The sequence below is a fragment of the Atractosteus spatula genome, chromosome 21, assembly GCF_055471065.1.
Source record: "Atractosteus spatula isolate fAtrSpa1 chromosome 21, fAtrSpa1.hap1, whole genome shotgun sequence".
Classification (NCBI taxonomy): domain Eukaryota; kingdom Metazoa; phylum Chordata; class Actinopteri; order Semionotiformes; family Lepisosteidae; genus Atractosteus; species Atractosteus spatula.
In genome coordinates, this window is record NC_142726.1 from 2983955 (window position 1) to 3000329 (window position 16375).

Here is a 16375-nt window from a genome sequence, read left to right on the forward strand (position 1 = left end):
CCCACAGAGCTGGGAATTTCAAAACGTGTGGCAGACCTGCAGCATCAGAGCTCATCACTGATAATGTCCGAGATGAACTCTTAAATCACTGAGGTTTAAATGTGAATTTGGATCACGCTTACCTTCAATCTGTTTCACTTATCTTTTAAAAGTAATAATTTCTAATGTAAGATTAAATTTCATCAATAGAAATTTTAAAGATGCTGAGATGTTCATTAGCCTGTACACTAAGAGAGACATGTGGTTTGGTGTTAGCTGCAGGGAGGTGAGCTTTCGCACCTGACTGCTGTCTTCGCCAGCGTGATGGAGGGGCGGGGAGGGCAGCGTGCACACCTCCTGCTCTCCACTGCTGTGCTTCCTGTAGGACACAGGGACACCATTCAGACAAACCCTTCTTGCGACTCACACTTAGATAACTTCTCCTAGAGGTCAGGCTCTGATGAAGACGGCCAACTGTGTTTGATAAAGGCTAAAATAGCTGAATATTAGGTCTTCTGCCTTTTAGTTTCATTCTTTCATTTATTCACTTTCTGAACACTTCTTCCAGGTCAGGGTCATGGGGAGCTGGAGACTCTCCCAGAAAGCAACGGGCAAAGGCAGGATACACCCCGGATGGGATGCTAGTCCATCGCAGGGCACCTATTGGATTTAACCAATTTTTAAAAAAAGACAAAACACCCTAATGCAAAACAAACTGATGGTTAAAACATAACTTTAAGGTTAACTATGTATTCTCAATATTATGTAACATCTGCTTTTTCCTAGAAATTATTATTTTTATAAACTGTAGGGCCAGCATCAAAAACAGTCAAATATTCCCACATCTCTAAATACTAAATTAGAGAATGTATAAAAAACAGGAGCATTCCTTACAGACGTTTTCACTTGTAAGACCGAACGAAGAGACTGAGAGCAGAAGAGCTTGGGCAGTGACTGAAGAACAGTCTCACTGGCACACAATCAAAAGCACAAGCACCAGAAACTGATTTTAACGCACCTCTGGAAATCCCTAAAACACTCAAACATTTCTTAGAAAACAAAAAAACTACTACTTACAGAATTCCTGCCTAACCAGATAAAAAGCAAAAGGCATGGCAAGACTGCATTAGGCTGTGCTTCTTCTAGAAAGAGCCCTGCTCTGTCTTGGGGCCCTGAGAGCCCTGCTCTGTACTCATACCTCCTCTGCTTGACAGCTGCCACGAGGTCCGGCCCGGAGAACATGGAGAACAGGCTGTCCCCATTGGCAGAGGAGGCCTCGTCGCTGGAGCTGGCCGAGTCCCCCTGGTTCGCCGACCAGCTGCTGTTTATCGCATCTCTGTTCGGAACGCAACACAGCACTCTCAGTCCAGTGAGCCGCACCACCTGACTGACGCACTCGAACACACACGGGTCACCGCCAGGAGGGTCCGTACTGGACAAGATTATTCTAAGCCCTACTCGCCCTCGTCATGCTGGCTGCAGAACAGCAACATCTCAGAATTCGGTAAAACAGAATAGGCTCTTTAGAGAACCCCCGTCTTCTCTTCTGTCAGTAATTAAACAATAATAACGCCTTCTGCCCAGAAGATGGCGCTTGAGCCCTGAAACCTGCAGGGGCCGTTCAGGGAGTGGGGTGGACAAACACTCCCTACCGAAGAAGGGGTGACAACAGTGGGGGCTGTTTCTCTCTTTTGAGCAGAACAAATATATTGTTTTCTTTAACAATCCGCCATTTTCCGCACAGAATCAGACAAAGAACACACTGGTGCACAAGACGCGTCGAGCAGTGCCGGCGTCGGGCCTACCCCTCGGTGTAGTACTCGGGGTGGGGCCAGGTCCCGCCCCTGTGAGGCTCGTCGGAGAGGGGCCAGTTGCTCCGGGCGCTGCCAGGCTGCCGGACGAGCTGCGCTTGCCTCTTCTGTTGCATAGCCTGGCTGACCCCAGCCACGTACCGCGCGAACTCCGGGTCGGAGCCAACTGCGGGCGGAGAAAGAAACCCACCGTTTCTGACAGGCTCAGCTCTTCCCACTGCAATCAGCCCTTCTGTGGATCTTTTAAGCCCAGCTGGCTAGTGTAGCACAAAGTGCACAATAGCCAGCAGTCAGCTGCAGACAATGGCTCGTGCTGATAGTGTAGAAGAACTGGACAGTGTAAAACGGACCTGAATCCGCCTGCAAGGACGGAGTGAAAACACACCGCTGACCAGGCAGTGTCAAAATAAACTTGAAAACACCACCAAAGCGTTTTCTGATACACACACATATGCCAAGAAGAAGCAGAGCTTAATTCTGCACTGAAAAGAAAAGGTGCCACCTGAAGAGGCTGAACAGCAGAAAGTAGATTTTTTTCTGTCTACTCTTCAGCATGGTATTAAACTCTTATGTGTTCCTCTGCCTGCTGATGCAGCTCCCTGCTCCTACCTCTCTAGTATCTGCAAGCAGACACACACTGGGCTCACCAGACTCAAAGCAAGCTGCTCACAGTCAAAGTAACAGCATGAGGAAAAATGCAGCTGAGTATCAATCCAGAGACTCCATGTCCGACAGCATTCACTAGAAGGAAAGGTTAACCTATCTAGCTTGTCAGCGGACTGTCCAGTTTGTGTTTAAATGGCCATAGAATGCATATCTAATAATAAGCAGTGCATTCTTGCCCAGAAACAGACTGACCTTAAGCTCCTCTTACATGGCAGCTACCCTCTGTGAAGCTGTAGTTTCTCAAAACTTGAGCTAACAGTTCAGGAAGGTCAGTGCAATTTCAAAAGGTCAAATAATGCCTTGGACCTTCCATAAAAATCTAATTTACTATTGACCTCTGAGCTGTTAATGTTCAATTTTGAATGAATGACCTAATTAATTCCCCAGTAGGCCTTTTAATTGTGGAGCTGCTGTTCAATACTGTAATCACAGCTACTCCGGTTTCTGCCTGTGAGCAGAAGCACAGAGCCATGTGCTTCATGTCATGTGATTTCCTTGATTTAAACACAGTTTTGAAATATTTGTTTCTCCAATCTACAAATTTAGGATTGACTATAATCTGTTATAATCTTGCCCACTTTGGAGCAGTCAGTAGTGTTTGTCGTGACCGGTATTGGAAGGCCACAGGGGACTCTGTTGCGAGACAGCCCTGGCTCACTAACCTCACCCCACTGCTGATGGTGCCCTGCCAACTGTGCACCAGTGCTTGGAGAATGCCAGTCACAGTCAGCTAGTGACATAACACAAGCTTAGACCCGTACAGCTCAACCTGCAGTCAAGCAAGTGTCTGTGCCCATCTCTCTAGATGCCGACACGTACTGGGCCGCGACCCTGTGCAAATCTGTCACACCAATACATTTTATGCTATTCGTGTATAACAGCATAGCGAAGGTAACAGCACTTAGCAAAAACATTATGCATTTCTGAATAAAAAGATCTTGTCAACATAGAAAGAGATTTACATTTTAAAGATCAGAAATATTGAGAACCTCGAATGAGAAGTTTTTAGGGTCTACAGTTACTCACTATACTGCAGTCACAAATGACAGTTAACAGCCCAACAGTAATAACTGTCCTAACAGTCTGATACATGAACACGTATATTCTCCCTTTTCCCAGTAAACTTCTGCAGGCCAGTGCTGTACAGTAACAGTACCCACTACAGATAAAGGCGCTTGAGTATCTACCTCACAGAAAGAACAAAAAAATCATCATTATTATTGCATTTTTTTTTTCAGGCAAGAGAAAACTATCCACCGGAGGTATAATAAAGACTTTTTTCCACGCCAGTTGTTACATCAGTCAGGAAAGGCGCAGTCCAGTGTTGACACAGCCTTGGCAGTACAGCTTGTGCCAGGATCTGCAGGACCCAGAGGATCTCTGGAGAGTCCTGCCCGCATGGCTTTTACTTCTGTGATCTGAACTAAAGAAGTGGCGATTACTGCTGAGCTTAAAGAGTCTGTGTCAGACCCCATATCTGAAAGAGGGTTTTTCCGCCAATAAGGGTTTCTGTATTGCAGTGTACCCCACTGAGGGGATACCACACCCTCTCCCCCACTGGTGGAGAAATTCACTGGCCGAATGCATGAGCGAACGAAAGCAGACACCAGCTGGGACTGCCGAGATGAGCTCCTACCCACCTGCTGGATCAAATGGAAGAATGTCCCCCAGAACTCCGAACACTCCCTCGTTCTGATCCCGGTTCGGCCAGGTGTTGTTCCGGGGGCCCTGGGGCTTCTGCCCCAGCATTTCGGACACGACGCTGTCCATGTAGGTGCTGACCAGCCCCAGGCTGTACAAGTCCGAGCTGAGATCGGGGAGCCCCGGGGCGCCCCACTGTCCGATCTGCCCGATCGGGGACAGCCCCGCCGCGGGCGGCTGGGGGGGGTGCTGGGAGGACGTGCCGAGCCACTTCGTGGGCACTCGCTGCTGCTGCTGCTGCTGCTGCTGCTGCTGCTGCTGCTGCTGCTGGGGGGGCGAGGCCTGCTGCTGCTGCTGCTGCTGCTGCTGCTGCTGCGGGCTGATGGGCTGCAGGAGGTGCTGATAAAACTGCAGCGCCTGCTGCTGGGGCTTCGGCAGGACCTGGGGGGGGCCGGGGGGCTGCAGGGCCCCCTGCGAGACCGCCTGCGAGGCCGGCGGGGCGCCAGCGGGCGGCTTCTGCTCGGCCACGCTGGCGGTCGCCACAGAGTTCCTCCTCTTGACGAGGGGCGAGGCCTGCTGGGACTTGCCCATGTTGAAACCTGAGAGAAAGTCGATGACGTCCTGCATCTCCTGGTCCGTGGGCAGGTTCATGCCCTTCTCCTCCGGCGGGTACCCGTTGGGCAGCGGGCCGGCCATGCCCTGCGGGGACTGCCCGGGGTCCTGGGCGCGGGGGAAGCTGCCCATGTGGAGGATGCTCTGCAGCCTGGCGTCGGCACCGGCAGGGCTCTTGGCCTTGTCCTCGGCGCTGCCGCCGGAGAAGATGTTCCGGGAGGGGGTGGTGGGAATGGAGAAGCTGCCCCCGCTGCCGCTGCTGGAGGAGGTCTTCTTGGTGAACCTGGAGGTCAGCCTGGAGATGGTCTTCGGGAGCCCCCCCGAGGACTTGGGCCCGTTTCCCGCTGGCAGGTCCACCGGGGGCCCGAAGTCCGAGCTCTCCCGCTGCAGCTGGATCTGGATGGTGGGCAGGACCTGCTCCCTGTGGCGGAGAGGCCGGAAACAGCCTTGTATCAACATGCCAGCAGAACAGATCTATCCAGTTTTTGGAAAAACTTTGCACACACACACACACACAATGTGCCTGGCAAAACATTTTATCATCTACCTGAAATGCAACAATGTGGTAAAAACTTAATCCATTAATCAAAACAAAAAAACCCTCAAGGGGGTCAAGGTGGCCCATGGTTAGCACTGCAGCCTCCTAGCGCTGGGGCCCCCTGGGTTCAGATCCAGGCCTGGGGTGCTCTCTGCATGGAGTGTGGTCCCCTCATGACCACGTTTCCTCCAGCTGCTCTGGCAGGAAACTAGAGACATACTGGCACCGTTATTTGGCTTCTGAGAAAACCGGCCCTGGTGTGGGTGTGTGCTTGTGTCTGTGTGTGCCCTGTCTTGAACAATCACTGCAATTTTTAACGATCACTTGCTTTAAAGACCTATCTTTAATGGTATCGAATTGTAACTCTCTCTCCCTTACCTGTGTTCCTTCCACCTGCTGAGGTCAAAGACAGCAGTGTAGAGCACGTCCACTAGGCCCAGGGTTTTCTCTGGGTCCAGACTGCGCTGCAGCAGAGACATCGTGGCTGGATCCTCCTTCAGACACCTGCAGACACCATCACAGCTCCACTACAGTCACCACTCCACAGTGTGCAGCCAAAGGCACATTGCACCTACATCTCCGACATTGACCTCAATCTTGAACAAGCTGCTAGCGAAGTCTGCACATCTGCCTGAAATTCCACGTCCTGCTTGTAAAAGTCTAATTTTTTTGTTAATCCAACTTTGACAGCTGCTAATTGTCTTCATGGTCTGACCAAAAGTTTAAACTTCATTTAAAGTGTAAACAGTGAACTAATTAGAGGTGTACATTTTATGCATCTGTGGATGAATTATAAAATTAAACCTGCTTCAAATCAATATCACTTCACTCTGGTTTGGAAACTCCGGTCCGGAGGGGAGAGCTCCACCAACACCACATGCAGCAGCAGCCTGATGTTCCTCTGGAGGTCTCCCACCCCAGGACTGGCCAGGCCCAGCCTCACTTGGCTGCCCGGATCCGAAAAGATTCGTCTAGAAAGTGGTAAAGAAATAGCTCCTACCATGTTGATGGCACTTGAACCACAATTCTAGATCCTTCCAGGGTGATCTGAGGGGCGTAGGCCTCTTTGTTCTCAATCTGAGCAGTGTCCACCACCACCTGTCAACAGCACAAGTTGCAAAGGGAGTGGCTCAGACATCTCAGCAGTGTTTTTTTTTATTGGCAAAGCTGATGACAAATCACAGCAGTGTTTTAACAAAAAATAACAAACTACTTCACAAAACACTTAAAAACCTTAGCACAAACGTTACACGTAGGAGAGCTGTTGCCCAATCGAGGAGAAATGTGCACGAAGGGGCAATAAAACGTAGTGTCTGTACAAAGAGGACTAAACACAAAGCACACACCAGGGGGCGCTACACTTGTTCACTGCGAGTGGCTCACACGGGTGGAAGCACATGGTACACAAGCCTGCGCTTAACTGTTCCAATGCTTACTGTTGTGCATTGTAATACATAATACATGTCCAATACATGCTGTGTAATGTGCATTGGGACATTAATACATGTGCTTGAAGAGATCCAACAAACTCTGAAGTTTCATAACTTTTTATGATGGCAGGGTTAGGGTGCATTTTTCAAAGCAAAACCAAGCAATTCATTTTGTCCATTTTCAGCTTCTTGGTACTGCAATCTTGGCAGAGCAGTGGTATTTATGGAGCACAGCCTCGCTGAGACCCAGGGTGGAAACTCTTCTACCAGGAACACAGAGCAGCAGAGTGGCTGCAAGGACACAAGACACTGACTCACTCAGGGCTGGCTTCCTCTGATGACTAACAGGAAGTCAGTTTATTTGTGTCTATCGGTGCCCTTTGCAGCCAGAGACTAACCCTGAAACAGCAATGGAATCCCTTGAAACTATATTCTGGGAATACTCTTTGTCTCTTTGTCTGAAACCAAATATTGAACTTGTCACGTGCAGTCTAACACAAGGGCTGGTTCTGAGCTGTTCTGGCCCCTGCTGCAGGAATTAAATAGCACATATCAGTGAAGCAGCATCAGAAAACTACATATTAAAGAAAATATTTCACACTTTTTTTCTTAGAAATAAAACACAGAAAGTTACCGGGAATAATATGGAACTTTGAACGTGTACATCTTACACTTAGCTTGATGATATCCAACACTGTACTTTTCAATCCTGGGAATGGAAAGGGTGCAAAAACACCAAACTGCTGGCTTACAAAAATAATTACGATTTTCATCATGAACATAAATATTTGTACACGCATGTACACTAATAGTGAAATTGGAGACATGGGTGATAATGCAATCGTAATATCCATGGGAAAAGACTAACCCACTGAAGACAACTTTGCAGCGCACAAGTTCTGTTCCTTTCGGCCTATAAGATCATCTTGATAAACTGCTTGCTCCTTCCATCCTAATTCCGTAGTGGGACACCTAAAAGCCAGTGTCAAATGAGCTGTAGAGATACCCTCCCCCTCCTCTCCACAGAAGCAGTGGCCAAGACCCAGAACAGACTAAACACACCCAGGTCAGCGATTTGAAAAGGGCTTCCTGTCCAACAGGAAAGTAGGCCATTGTTTTTCTGTATGGCACAGGTGCATCCTCTGTACCAGAGATTGGGCTTGTGCTCATGGAGAAATACCATGAATCAAACACTGCCCATTTCTAACTGAGCCCTGTCAGGGAGGCTTCGTTGAGAAATAATTTTTTATTGCATTTATTGCATGATATTAGACCCTATTTATGCTCTATAAATGCAGAGCAATTCCCAGAGGAGTTTGAGCGAGTTACCTTGCTCAAGGGTACAAAATTCAGCACTCCACCAGTCTGGAGGCTAGAGTCTTCACCAATACACCCCTGGACTGTCACATTTCTAAAAACAATTAATCCATTCATCACTTTTTAACAGCTTGATCCAGTACAGGGTTGCAGAGCAGCCAGAGCCTGTCCCAGCAAGCAACGCACACAGGGCAGGCTTCTAAAAACAATTATAACGCACAGTCTGAACTGTGCAGCCATCCCGATGACATACTGACGGATAGTGACAACCCCAAAAAATTCACCTTTATGATCATACAAATGGCAGAGTACCGTGTGTTCATATAAACCAGAAACATTTCAGAACGGTGTAAAAACGGCATGTTATGGGTTTGATGTGTTCCTGTAACATTTACCAATACCAGCAATCCCACACAGGAGCTCCTTTTTCGTGCAACACTTGACTGTGACAAAGAAATAATATATTTCTTTAAATATATCAAATAATATCAAAATAAGTTGCATAACGCAGCACCCACAGTCTTCAGATGGGAGGAAGAACTAAACCGTGGCCTAAGAAACGCGTGTGATTTAAAACCTCATCTCTATGCCAAGAGGCCCGTCTCCCCGGGCACCACACTGGTCCTCCTCTGGACGACCGGCCCTTGAACTGGACTCACCAGCCCCGCCTGCCCGAACAGCAGCTGCACAGCAGTCTTGCAGGCCCCTCTCCAGCTGGATGGGCACACCTGATTGAGGACTTCGGTGACGGGGGAGTCGTCTCGGGGGGCCACTCCGTTCTGCCCAGCTGCCTCTTTAATCAGCTGCAGCATCGTTTGCTGAGGAGGAGGAGGAGGAGGACAGAGAAAACAAACATCACAGCTGCGACGTCTCAGAGCAAAACCACAGCCCCCGACATGCGTGGCGACCAGGGGAAGCCTGGCCTCCTTGCGAAATGCCCGGTAATGAATCTCTTTCTCTGGCTATCCCATTTCACACGAGCGGAATGAAAGGACGCGGTGTCCCTCGGTGTAGCTCACGGGGCCTGCTTGTTTTGAAATATTATAATCCATTGTGCTCTTTCATAATTGGTTTGCCTGAAGTTATTTCAACGTTTTTTCCTGGGGTGGGGTGGGAGGTTGTTTTCGTTCACGGAGCGATGTCCAGACTTCAAAGGGAAAAGTGACCTGATGGTGAACAGACTGCACTAATCAGATTAGCAGGAATTCTTCTAACCGCAGACGAAGACACTAACCAAAACAAAGCTCCACACAGGCCTGCCAGAACTGTGAAATGTATCTCACAAGTTGGCTGAAACTCTCCTTGTCAAAGAACGAAAGCTGAAAAAATGTATGTCTATTCCAAAATATTTATAAATCAGAATTTGGCTGTATGGCTTACTGGCTTTCGTACCAGTACGAAGTATGAAAAACTAGAGAAAAGCCCGATTTGCTGATTTGTTTTAAACGGTACACACAAACAAGGTATTTTTTGGAAAAACAAATCATGAACGATATTTAACTACATTTCTAATTATGAAACACAAAAGCAGGACACATAAGTCCTTGAAACAATGCACCTTTAATAAAAAAATATATTTCTTTCCACATCATTAAATCATTTATAATACCTGTTTGCAAAGCTTATTGTCACATTATGTGGAAAGCAAGTTTAACAAAAAAAAGTTCAACCAGTATACAGCGAACTACTCGTACTGGTGTGCAGAACCTTCTGAGCTCCAGGTTACCTAAATGAAAGCCTCCGATGCTAAAACCGAACAGTCTCTACCAATTTTACCCACAGCTTTCTTTTGCTTATCAAATAAGAGTCGAGTGTACCACAGTACGGGGAGCGTGGGCACCCGGGACAGGGGCTTGTGACGTACCCCAGTACGGGGGCCACTGAGTGCGTACTCAGGACAGGAACGTACCGTTTTCAGTTTGAGGTTTTCCGCCGCGGACTCGTTGAAGGAGACGCCCTTGAGGAAGTGCGAGCCGATCTGCACGGGGATGGTGGGCAGCTCGCACTGGAGGGGCTGGGAGGCGGTCTGCGCCCGGCCCACCTGCTGCGCCTCCGCCTCGCTGCAGCAGCCCTGGAGCCGTGAAACAGGAGCGTGAACCGCGAGCGCAGGCAAGACCGACAGCACGACAGATACAGACTCCACAACGGGGCTTTCAGCATTAACAGAGCTTTAAAGAGAACATTTTCTTATGCGCGTTTATGAGAAGCAGCACAGAAACAGGATCTTTTTTAGGAAGCACACTGAATAGATCACACACCTGTAAAGCTGCTTCTACAGCTTTGGGGTCGAGGTGAAAGCCGCCCTTCAGGGTGTACTCACTGTGGCCCAGGCTGTCTAATGCTACTTTGTACGCCTGCATGGAAAACAAAGACCACATTCAATTCTGTAAAAACAAGACAAAGAAAGTTCCCTTTATCTGCAAAAGGCTAAGCAATGCAACGTCTCCAGTCCAGTTTAGTCTACAAATTATCTTGTTAGGAATTCAGCTCTGTTCTCCTGAAGGCTCTAAATATTTACAAATGTATGTTAAAAAATTTGCTGTATCGCCGATACTTAAGAAACTTGATCACAGTCAAAATAAAAATGCTTCATATGCTTTAAATCCAAGGCCTAGGCTCTCTCTCAGTCTGTCTGTCTTCCTTCTCTCGATGACAATGAGTGAAACCAGAGCCCGACAGTCCATCAAGAGCCCGGCCATGGGAACCACCTGCAAAGCACTGTCGATCTTCATGTTGAGCTCCTTCAGCTGGTGGTCGGGGATGGTGGTGGTCTGGAAGCAGAAGAGCTGCTGGACTTCAAGCCCCGCCAGGCAGCCGTCTCGGCCCCTCTCCCTCAGGCGAGACGTGGCCTGGGACAGAGCGAAAGCGAAACACCGCGAACACGTCAAGGGCCAGGCAACAGGAAAGGCAAATCGCACTGGAGTGCACACAGTCAGCCACTGCGCAAAAAATCAATCGAGCATTCCTGGTGTTACATCCACTTCATTGCATTCGTTACATTATGCATTGTAGTAGTTTGTTTTTTACACTACTTCCTATATAAAATTTAAAAAAGGAAATGCATAAATTATCTATTCATTTTAGCAGGTCATTTTCTCCATGTTTTCATCAATATAATTATGTTCATTTTGTTAAACACCTTTCCATTGATCAAACATCCCAAGGAGAAGTCAGGCTTAATTCTTGGACTTTTTGCCTCTTGTTGGCATTCGCGTTAACCATGAATATATTCACCAGTGTACTGCGTTTCTGTTTCTTATAGATTTGGACTTCAAAATTCCTTTGAAGAGATTTGGCAGTTGTGTGGTGAGGATGGTACAGAGGACATCTTCCTCTGGCTCGCCCACTCCACAGGCCAGTGACTGCGTGAGCACAGCACTCAACAAGACAGCTGCCTTGCTCCACTACAGAAACTCGCTTCTGTTCAAGGTTATAGTTATTTTAATTTTATTTGTTTCTCTTTTGTGCGTTTTTGTTTTTACCCCATGAAGTGCCTCAAACGCTGTTGGTGTACAAGGGCACCTATCCTGATGCAATGAAAACAGGCCAAAAACACTTGATTTTTTTTCCTCCCACTCTTAAAAGCGAGATGGGATTTCAGCCACGGCTTTGCAGGACTGGTGCTAATAAATGGGGGACGCGTTCTCCGCAAATTGCACGACTGCGAGCATGAAAAGTCTCAGTGTTGAGACTGTTATGAAGCAAAAGCCCTGGCCTGTACTGGCACATGACATCACTGTGCTCCTGCAGTTCAGAGAAGAATGGGGTCTGTTTAAGAAAGCTTGCAGCAGGAGGGCTAGAGTCGCACTTAACTGTGCCCACCTCTAAGAAAGCCCTCCAGCTGTGAGAGCCCCCCCCACATTCCAGCAGGAAATCCAGACTGATAACTGTCCAGACTAACACTCCACGAGCCAGCACTAAAACCATTCACCCTCGTATGAGATCCACTCTGGCTTGTTACATCCCACAGAGCTCAGGGCAATCTGGGAACTCGGCTTCAGTCGATTAGGCAGTGGATAAACTTTTTCTCTCTCCTAGTCGTACAAATGCATTAACCATTCAGCACAGTTTACACCCCTTCTGCACCACTGAAAGGTTTACTGGTCCACATCGGAACAAAACACTTCCACAAAGCAGGGCGAGAAGAAGATGCATCCCAATGTGTTATTTCACCTTACCACTACTTGGATGTTGTGTTAATTCTGATCAGGGCCAAATGAAAAAATTCCACAGTAATTCAAAATTGTAATGAAAGGGCTCACAGCACGTGTTACATTGTTAAACACAGGAACTTGTTTTCTGATCTGGATCAAACGGTTTGCCTTTAAAAATGTCCTGAAATGGACATACAAGCTCTCACTTGAGGCTAGTTAGATGGAAGAGGCCTCTTTTTTCCCTTGGTGGGGGGGGGAGTTTATTCCAAACTTAATTCCTTCCAAGACAAATCCCACACTAAATATTTCTGCAGCTGAAAATAAGGCCTTTGTTCAAGGACGTCACAGATCAAAACCAGAAATACTGGTATTCATTCTGAAACACAAGGGGCTCCCAGAAACCAATGCCCCACGTTTTAAAAAGTAAACTCACAAGAAAAAAAAAAACAAGAGACCTTCAGTGCTGAAACCTGGAAAAGCAACACGTGTCTAATCAACAACACTCCTGCTTCTGTGACCAAGATTCCCGATTCTTTAACACACTTTGGGCAGCCGCTTTCTGGCCGGCCCTTGGACATAAACCGCAAGTGGAATCAAGATGAAGTAAACATGCAAACAAACCCAGCACCGCAGTTTTCCCAGCTCGTGATCTGCCAGGGCAGGAATGCACACTTAAAAATACACAGCCGGGCCGCTGGGGGCTGCGAGCGGCGAGGCCTGTAAAAATAGCGGCGCCTGCCTGCGTACCTCGGCTGCACCTTTCCAGGACCTGGCGGCCTCCTCCAGCTCCGACGGGGCCCCGGCGTCGGCGCCGGGTGGCCGGGTGCCGGCGCGGCGCTCCTGGGCCTGGGCCAGCGCCTCCGCCAGGCAGGACTGCGCCACCGGCTGCACCTTCTGGAGGGCCTGGGACAGGAACTGGAAGTGCACCTGCATGACCGTCAGGAAGCACCGCCCGAGCACCTGCGGGAGACAGACAGACGGACGGAGCCGGGGCTGAGCGCGGATGCGGGGAGGCCGGAGAGGGAAATGTTCAGCTGAAGTCATCCATCCCCGCCCCGCTGTCATGTCTGAGTGTTTGTAGCACTCCAAACTATTGGTATGATTTGCTCTGCTAAACGGCAATCCCAGTACATCAGCCTCCAACAAAAACAACATCTTTAGCATTTTTCACAGCCTTACCCATTTACTATGCAGGTAGCATAACGGTCTGCTATATACAGCCCAACAGCCTTCATCTGTACTATTTAAAACTTACACTTCCTAATTACATACAGCATAAGCATTAACATGAGCTGCAATGTTAATACCTCAATGCTTATGAAATTCAGTTTAATTTCGCTCTAACCTAAAAAAAAAACACACTGTTAAACATTTTATTTTAATTGCATTTTCACAGATCTCCTGTCTAAATATAGTATAAGCAACTGAATGGTCTATCCTCAAGCCACCATAAGGACCTTGAGGACTAATGGTCCAGCATTTAATCGGAGATTTGCCGATTCAGGTCTTCTTAGACTAAGATCAGCCTGCACATCATGGGTGATAGAGCCCAGATCTACCGATACTCCGAGACTGGATATATTTGTATACTCACTGAAAGACCTGTTTTTGTAGCACAGATTTTAATGGATAACTGTTTTATTTTGTCAACTTACCGCCTGTTCTTTTTCTCCCCTTGTGCCGGGTTTGAACCCCTGAAACTGTATAGTGCTTTGTGGTTTTTGAAAAATCAAATGTTCTATAACTACTCGTATGAGCAGTAATCTCTGTCTCGCTCACAAATGAGTGGAAACAAGCCAGAAAGAAGGAAAATCAAAGCCGACATTCACCAGCAAGTGTAAAGTCCCTTAAAAAGGGAACTGCAATCTTTCCCATTCACAAAATCGCTGTACATAGAAAACCACAAAGCTTTATTCAGAACAGATGACTATTTATACTTCATTTACCATTGTGAATAACCTCAACCCTGTTACAGTGCAGCAGACTGTAGCTATGTTTTTTTTCTTAAAGTGCATGAAAACAGAGGATTCTCCAATGTCTTGAATGTCTAGAGTGTTCGATTTCTGTTGGAACAGCCGGTTTGGGTTTCTCCCACAATGATCGACCTGGGACCATTTAAGATAACCTCAGCAACGCCGTGCTCCTGGAGCTCGATAAATCAATGTGTTTAAATTGTATGCTCACAATGGAAAGGAGTTCCTTGCTAGTTTCAGTCCCATCAGGGACCTGCTGTCTTTGCTCTGTGTGTTTTGCTCTTCCCAAAAGAAACCTGTGTTCACTTTTGAGAAAGCTCTGAGGGATAGACTGGTACACATCACACAGATGTCCTGAAAGTTGTTTCTTTCATTTTGCTTTTCACAGAACAGCACAGCGGTGAGGGACAGTACTACGAGGCGGCAGGGGAAAATGCCTTCAAATCCCCACTTGTGCATCGCAGCCCAAGCACTGGTGTCAAGCTGAACACATGCACGACTGTCAGCTGCTTCAGCTGCTAGTGTCACAGACACCTGAAGAGAAGCTGCTTCACTGCTCCTGCAGCACAGCTCATCATTCAGAAGACTAATAAGAGCAGGAAATACATATATTCGTTCTGCTACAAAAATTAATCTAATTAGGCATTCTTAAAAAAATGGGAGAAAAGGTGACGAAAAGCAGTAAAAACACTTGGTAGCCTGTTTCATACTCCCACAATGCCTTGAGTAAATAGGTGCCTGCCTGTTCCACACAGTGTAAAGAGTTAGTCTTCTCTATGTGCAAGTGAAAGCCAGTTTTATGACAAACTATACCAGTTATATGTAATAGTTATTACAGAGAATAATAATTAGAAAGAGGCAGTATGATTGATTGAGGCATTTCACAAGGGTAATGAAATTAATACCTGACCATACAACATTAAGCTGGCTTTCAGCAGCTTCCAAAACCCAGCTTTTGATACCAACTTGAAAGCACACAAATTTCCCCTTGTCACAACTGATCAATTCTGACACCTCAGCATGTCAATTCAGTCTGCCTCTTTTATGCACAGATACTGAATAACTCTAAACATCAGTATCCTAAAAGTGTGTTTTCCCAGGAACAAAAAACACAACATGTACAGATCTTCAGTGTTAATCTGAAAAATCTTTTATGGTATTTAAATATCTAAAAAAGCAACTGATGGTTTAGCCTAAACTGCACATAAATGAAGAGGGTTTGAAACATACTCTGCTCCCTTAAAAAACAAAATAAAATCAAGGGAAATAAGGATGAAAACTAGAGCTCATTAGAGACCACAGGCAGCATGTCTAGAAGTTTCACAAGCAGTGAACACTCCATCAAAACCTTTTTTTCCTGTAATGTGTGAGCGAGCTGTTTTGATGAAGTGCAGACTGCTCATGTACCTCACAGGACTGTTGGCCTTTTTTGTATGTCTGCTGGCTGACGCGTTTGAAGAGCCTGGGACCGAGACCCGTGGTTAATATACAATATAAATGATGCACAGAACACTGATCTCCTGGGCCCAGGTTCATGGCTTTCACACAACACCCAAGTGAAAGTTTCCTCACCCTGATCCAAAAAAAAGAGATAATGAGATGCTAGGTAAAATTAAAATACTTCAGTTTTTAAAAAGCTAATGCCTTATTTGTAATATAACTTCGTAAAAACTTTTTTTTTTTACCGCCTTCCTATAAATCCCTCAAATGTCTCTCGGTTTGCCACAGAAAAGGAATGAAGTAACTAGCAGAGAAAGCTACGAACACTTCATGAATTGAAACAATGCGAATATTAGCGAATCATAAAAAAAGCATTTATTAAAGATCTCGTTGATCATTTTAAGAATGGTACATTTCAAACAATTTGTGAAGAATAAGATTTTTGCTGCCAAAACACAATTGATGAATCATTCAATCATTAATCAATCACACTGCGGGGATCTGCTCATTACTGCATAAGTAAAGTCTAACAGGATGACTGTGTGATGTCGATATCACATCAGTCTGTGATGCAGAATCAATGGGTGGTATACTTTCCTTATTTTGTAGGGCACTGCAGTCTGTCACATCCATCACAAAAGTAAAAACAGGCAGGGTAGGTCTGTGAATTCAAACCCTTTCCTGAATCGGGAGCTCAGTTACTGCTTGCTGATGACAGCAAAGTTACATGTAAAGTTACACGATGTATAACGCAAGTCTTCTCGCCACTTAATATTGTACATAGGGAAAAGATTAGATTAAACATTAATATAGC

General features: G+C 46.6%; 1 protein-coding gene across 2 annotated transcripts in view; it reads right to left on the minus strand.

The window, feature by feature from the left end:
* garre1 (granule associated Rac and RHOG effector 1) overlaps positions 1 to 16375 on the minus strand; it is a 45227-nt gene that overhangs the window by 4147 nt on the left and 24705 nt on the right. For both annotated transcript variants that reach the window (XM_088939252.1, XM_088939251.1), the window contains exons 3-13: positions 12896 to 13108; positions 10703 to 10843; positions 10253 to 10348; positions 9904 to 10065; positions 8654 to 8812; positions 6248 to 6345; positions 5626 to 5751; positions 4097 to 5130; positions 1785 to 1956; positions 1178 to 1315; positions 280 to 358 (exon numbers count right to left, since the gene is read on the minus strand). In XM_088939252.1, coding sequence (XP_088795378.1) covers positions 280 to 358; positions 1178 to 1315; positions 1785 to 1956; positions 4097 to 5130; positions 5626 to 5751; positions 6248 to 6345; positions 8654 to 8812; positions 9904 to 10065; positions 10253 to 10348; positions 10703 to 10843; positions 12896 to 13108 — 2418 coding nt within the window. The remainder of the gene's footprint in view (positions 1 to 279; positions 359 to 1177; positions 1316 to 1784; positions 1957 to 4096; positions 5131 to 5625; positions 5752 to 6247; positions 6346 to 8653; positions 8813 to 9903; positions 10066 to 10252; positions 10349 to 10702; positions 10844 to 12895; positions 13109 to 16375) is intronic.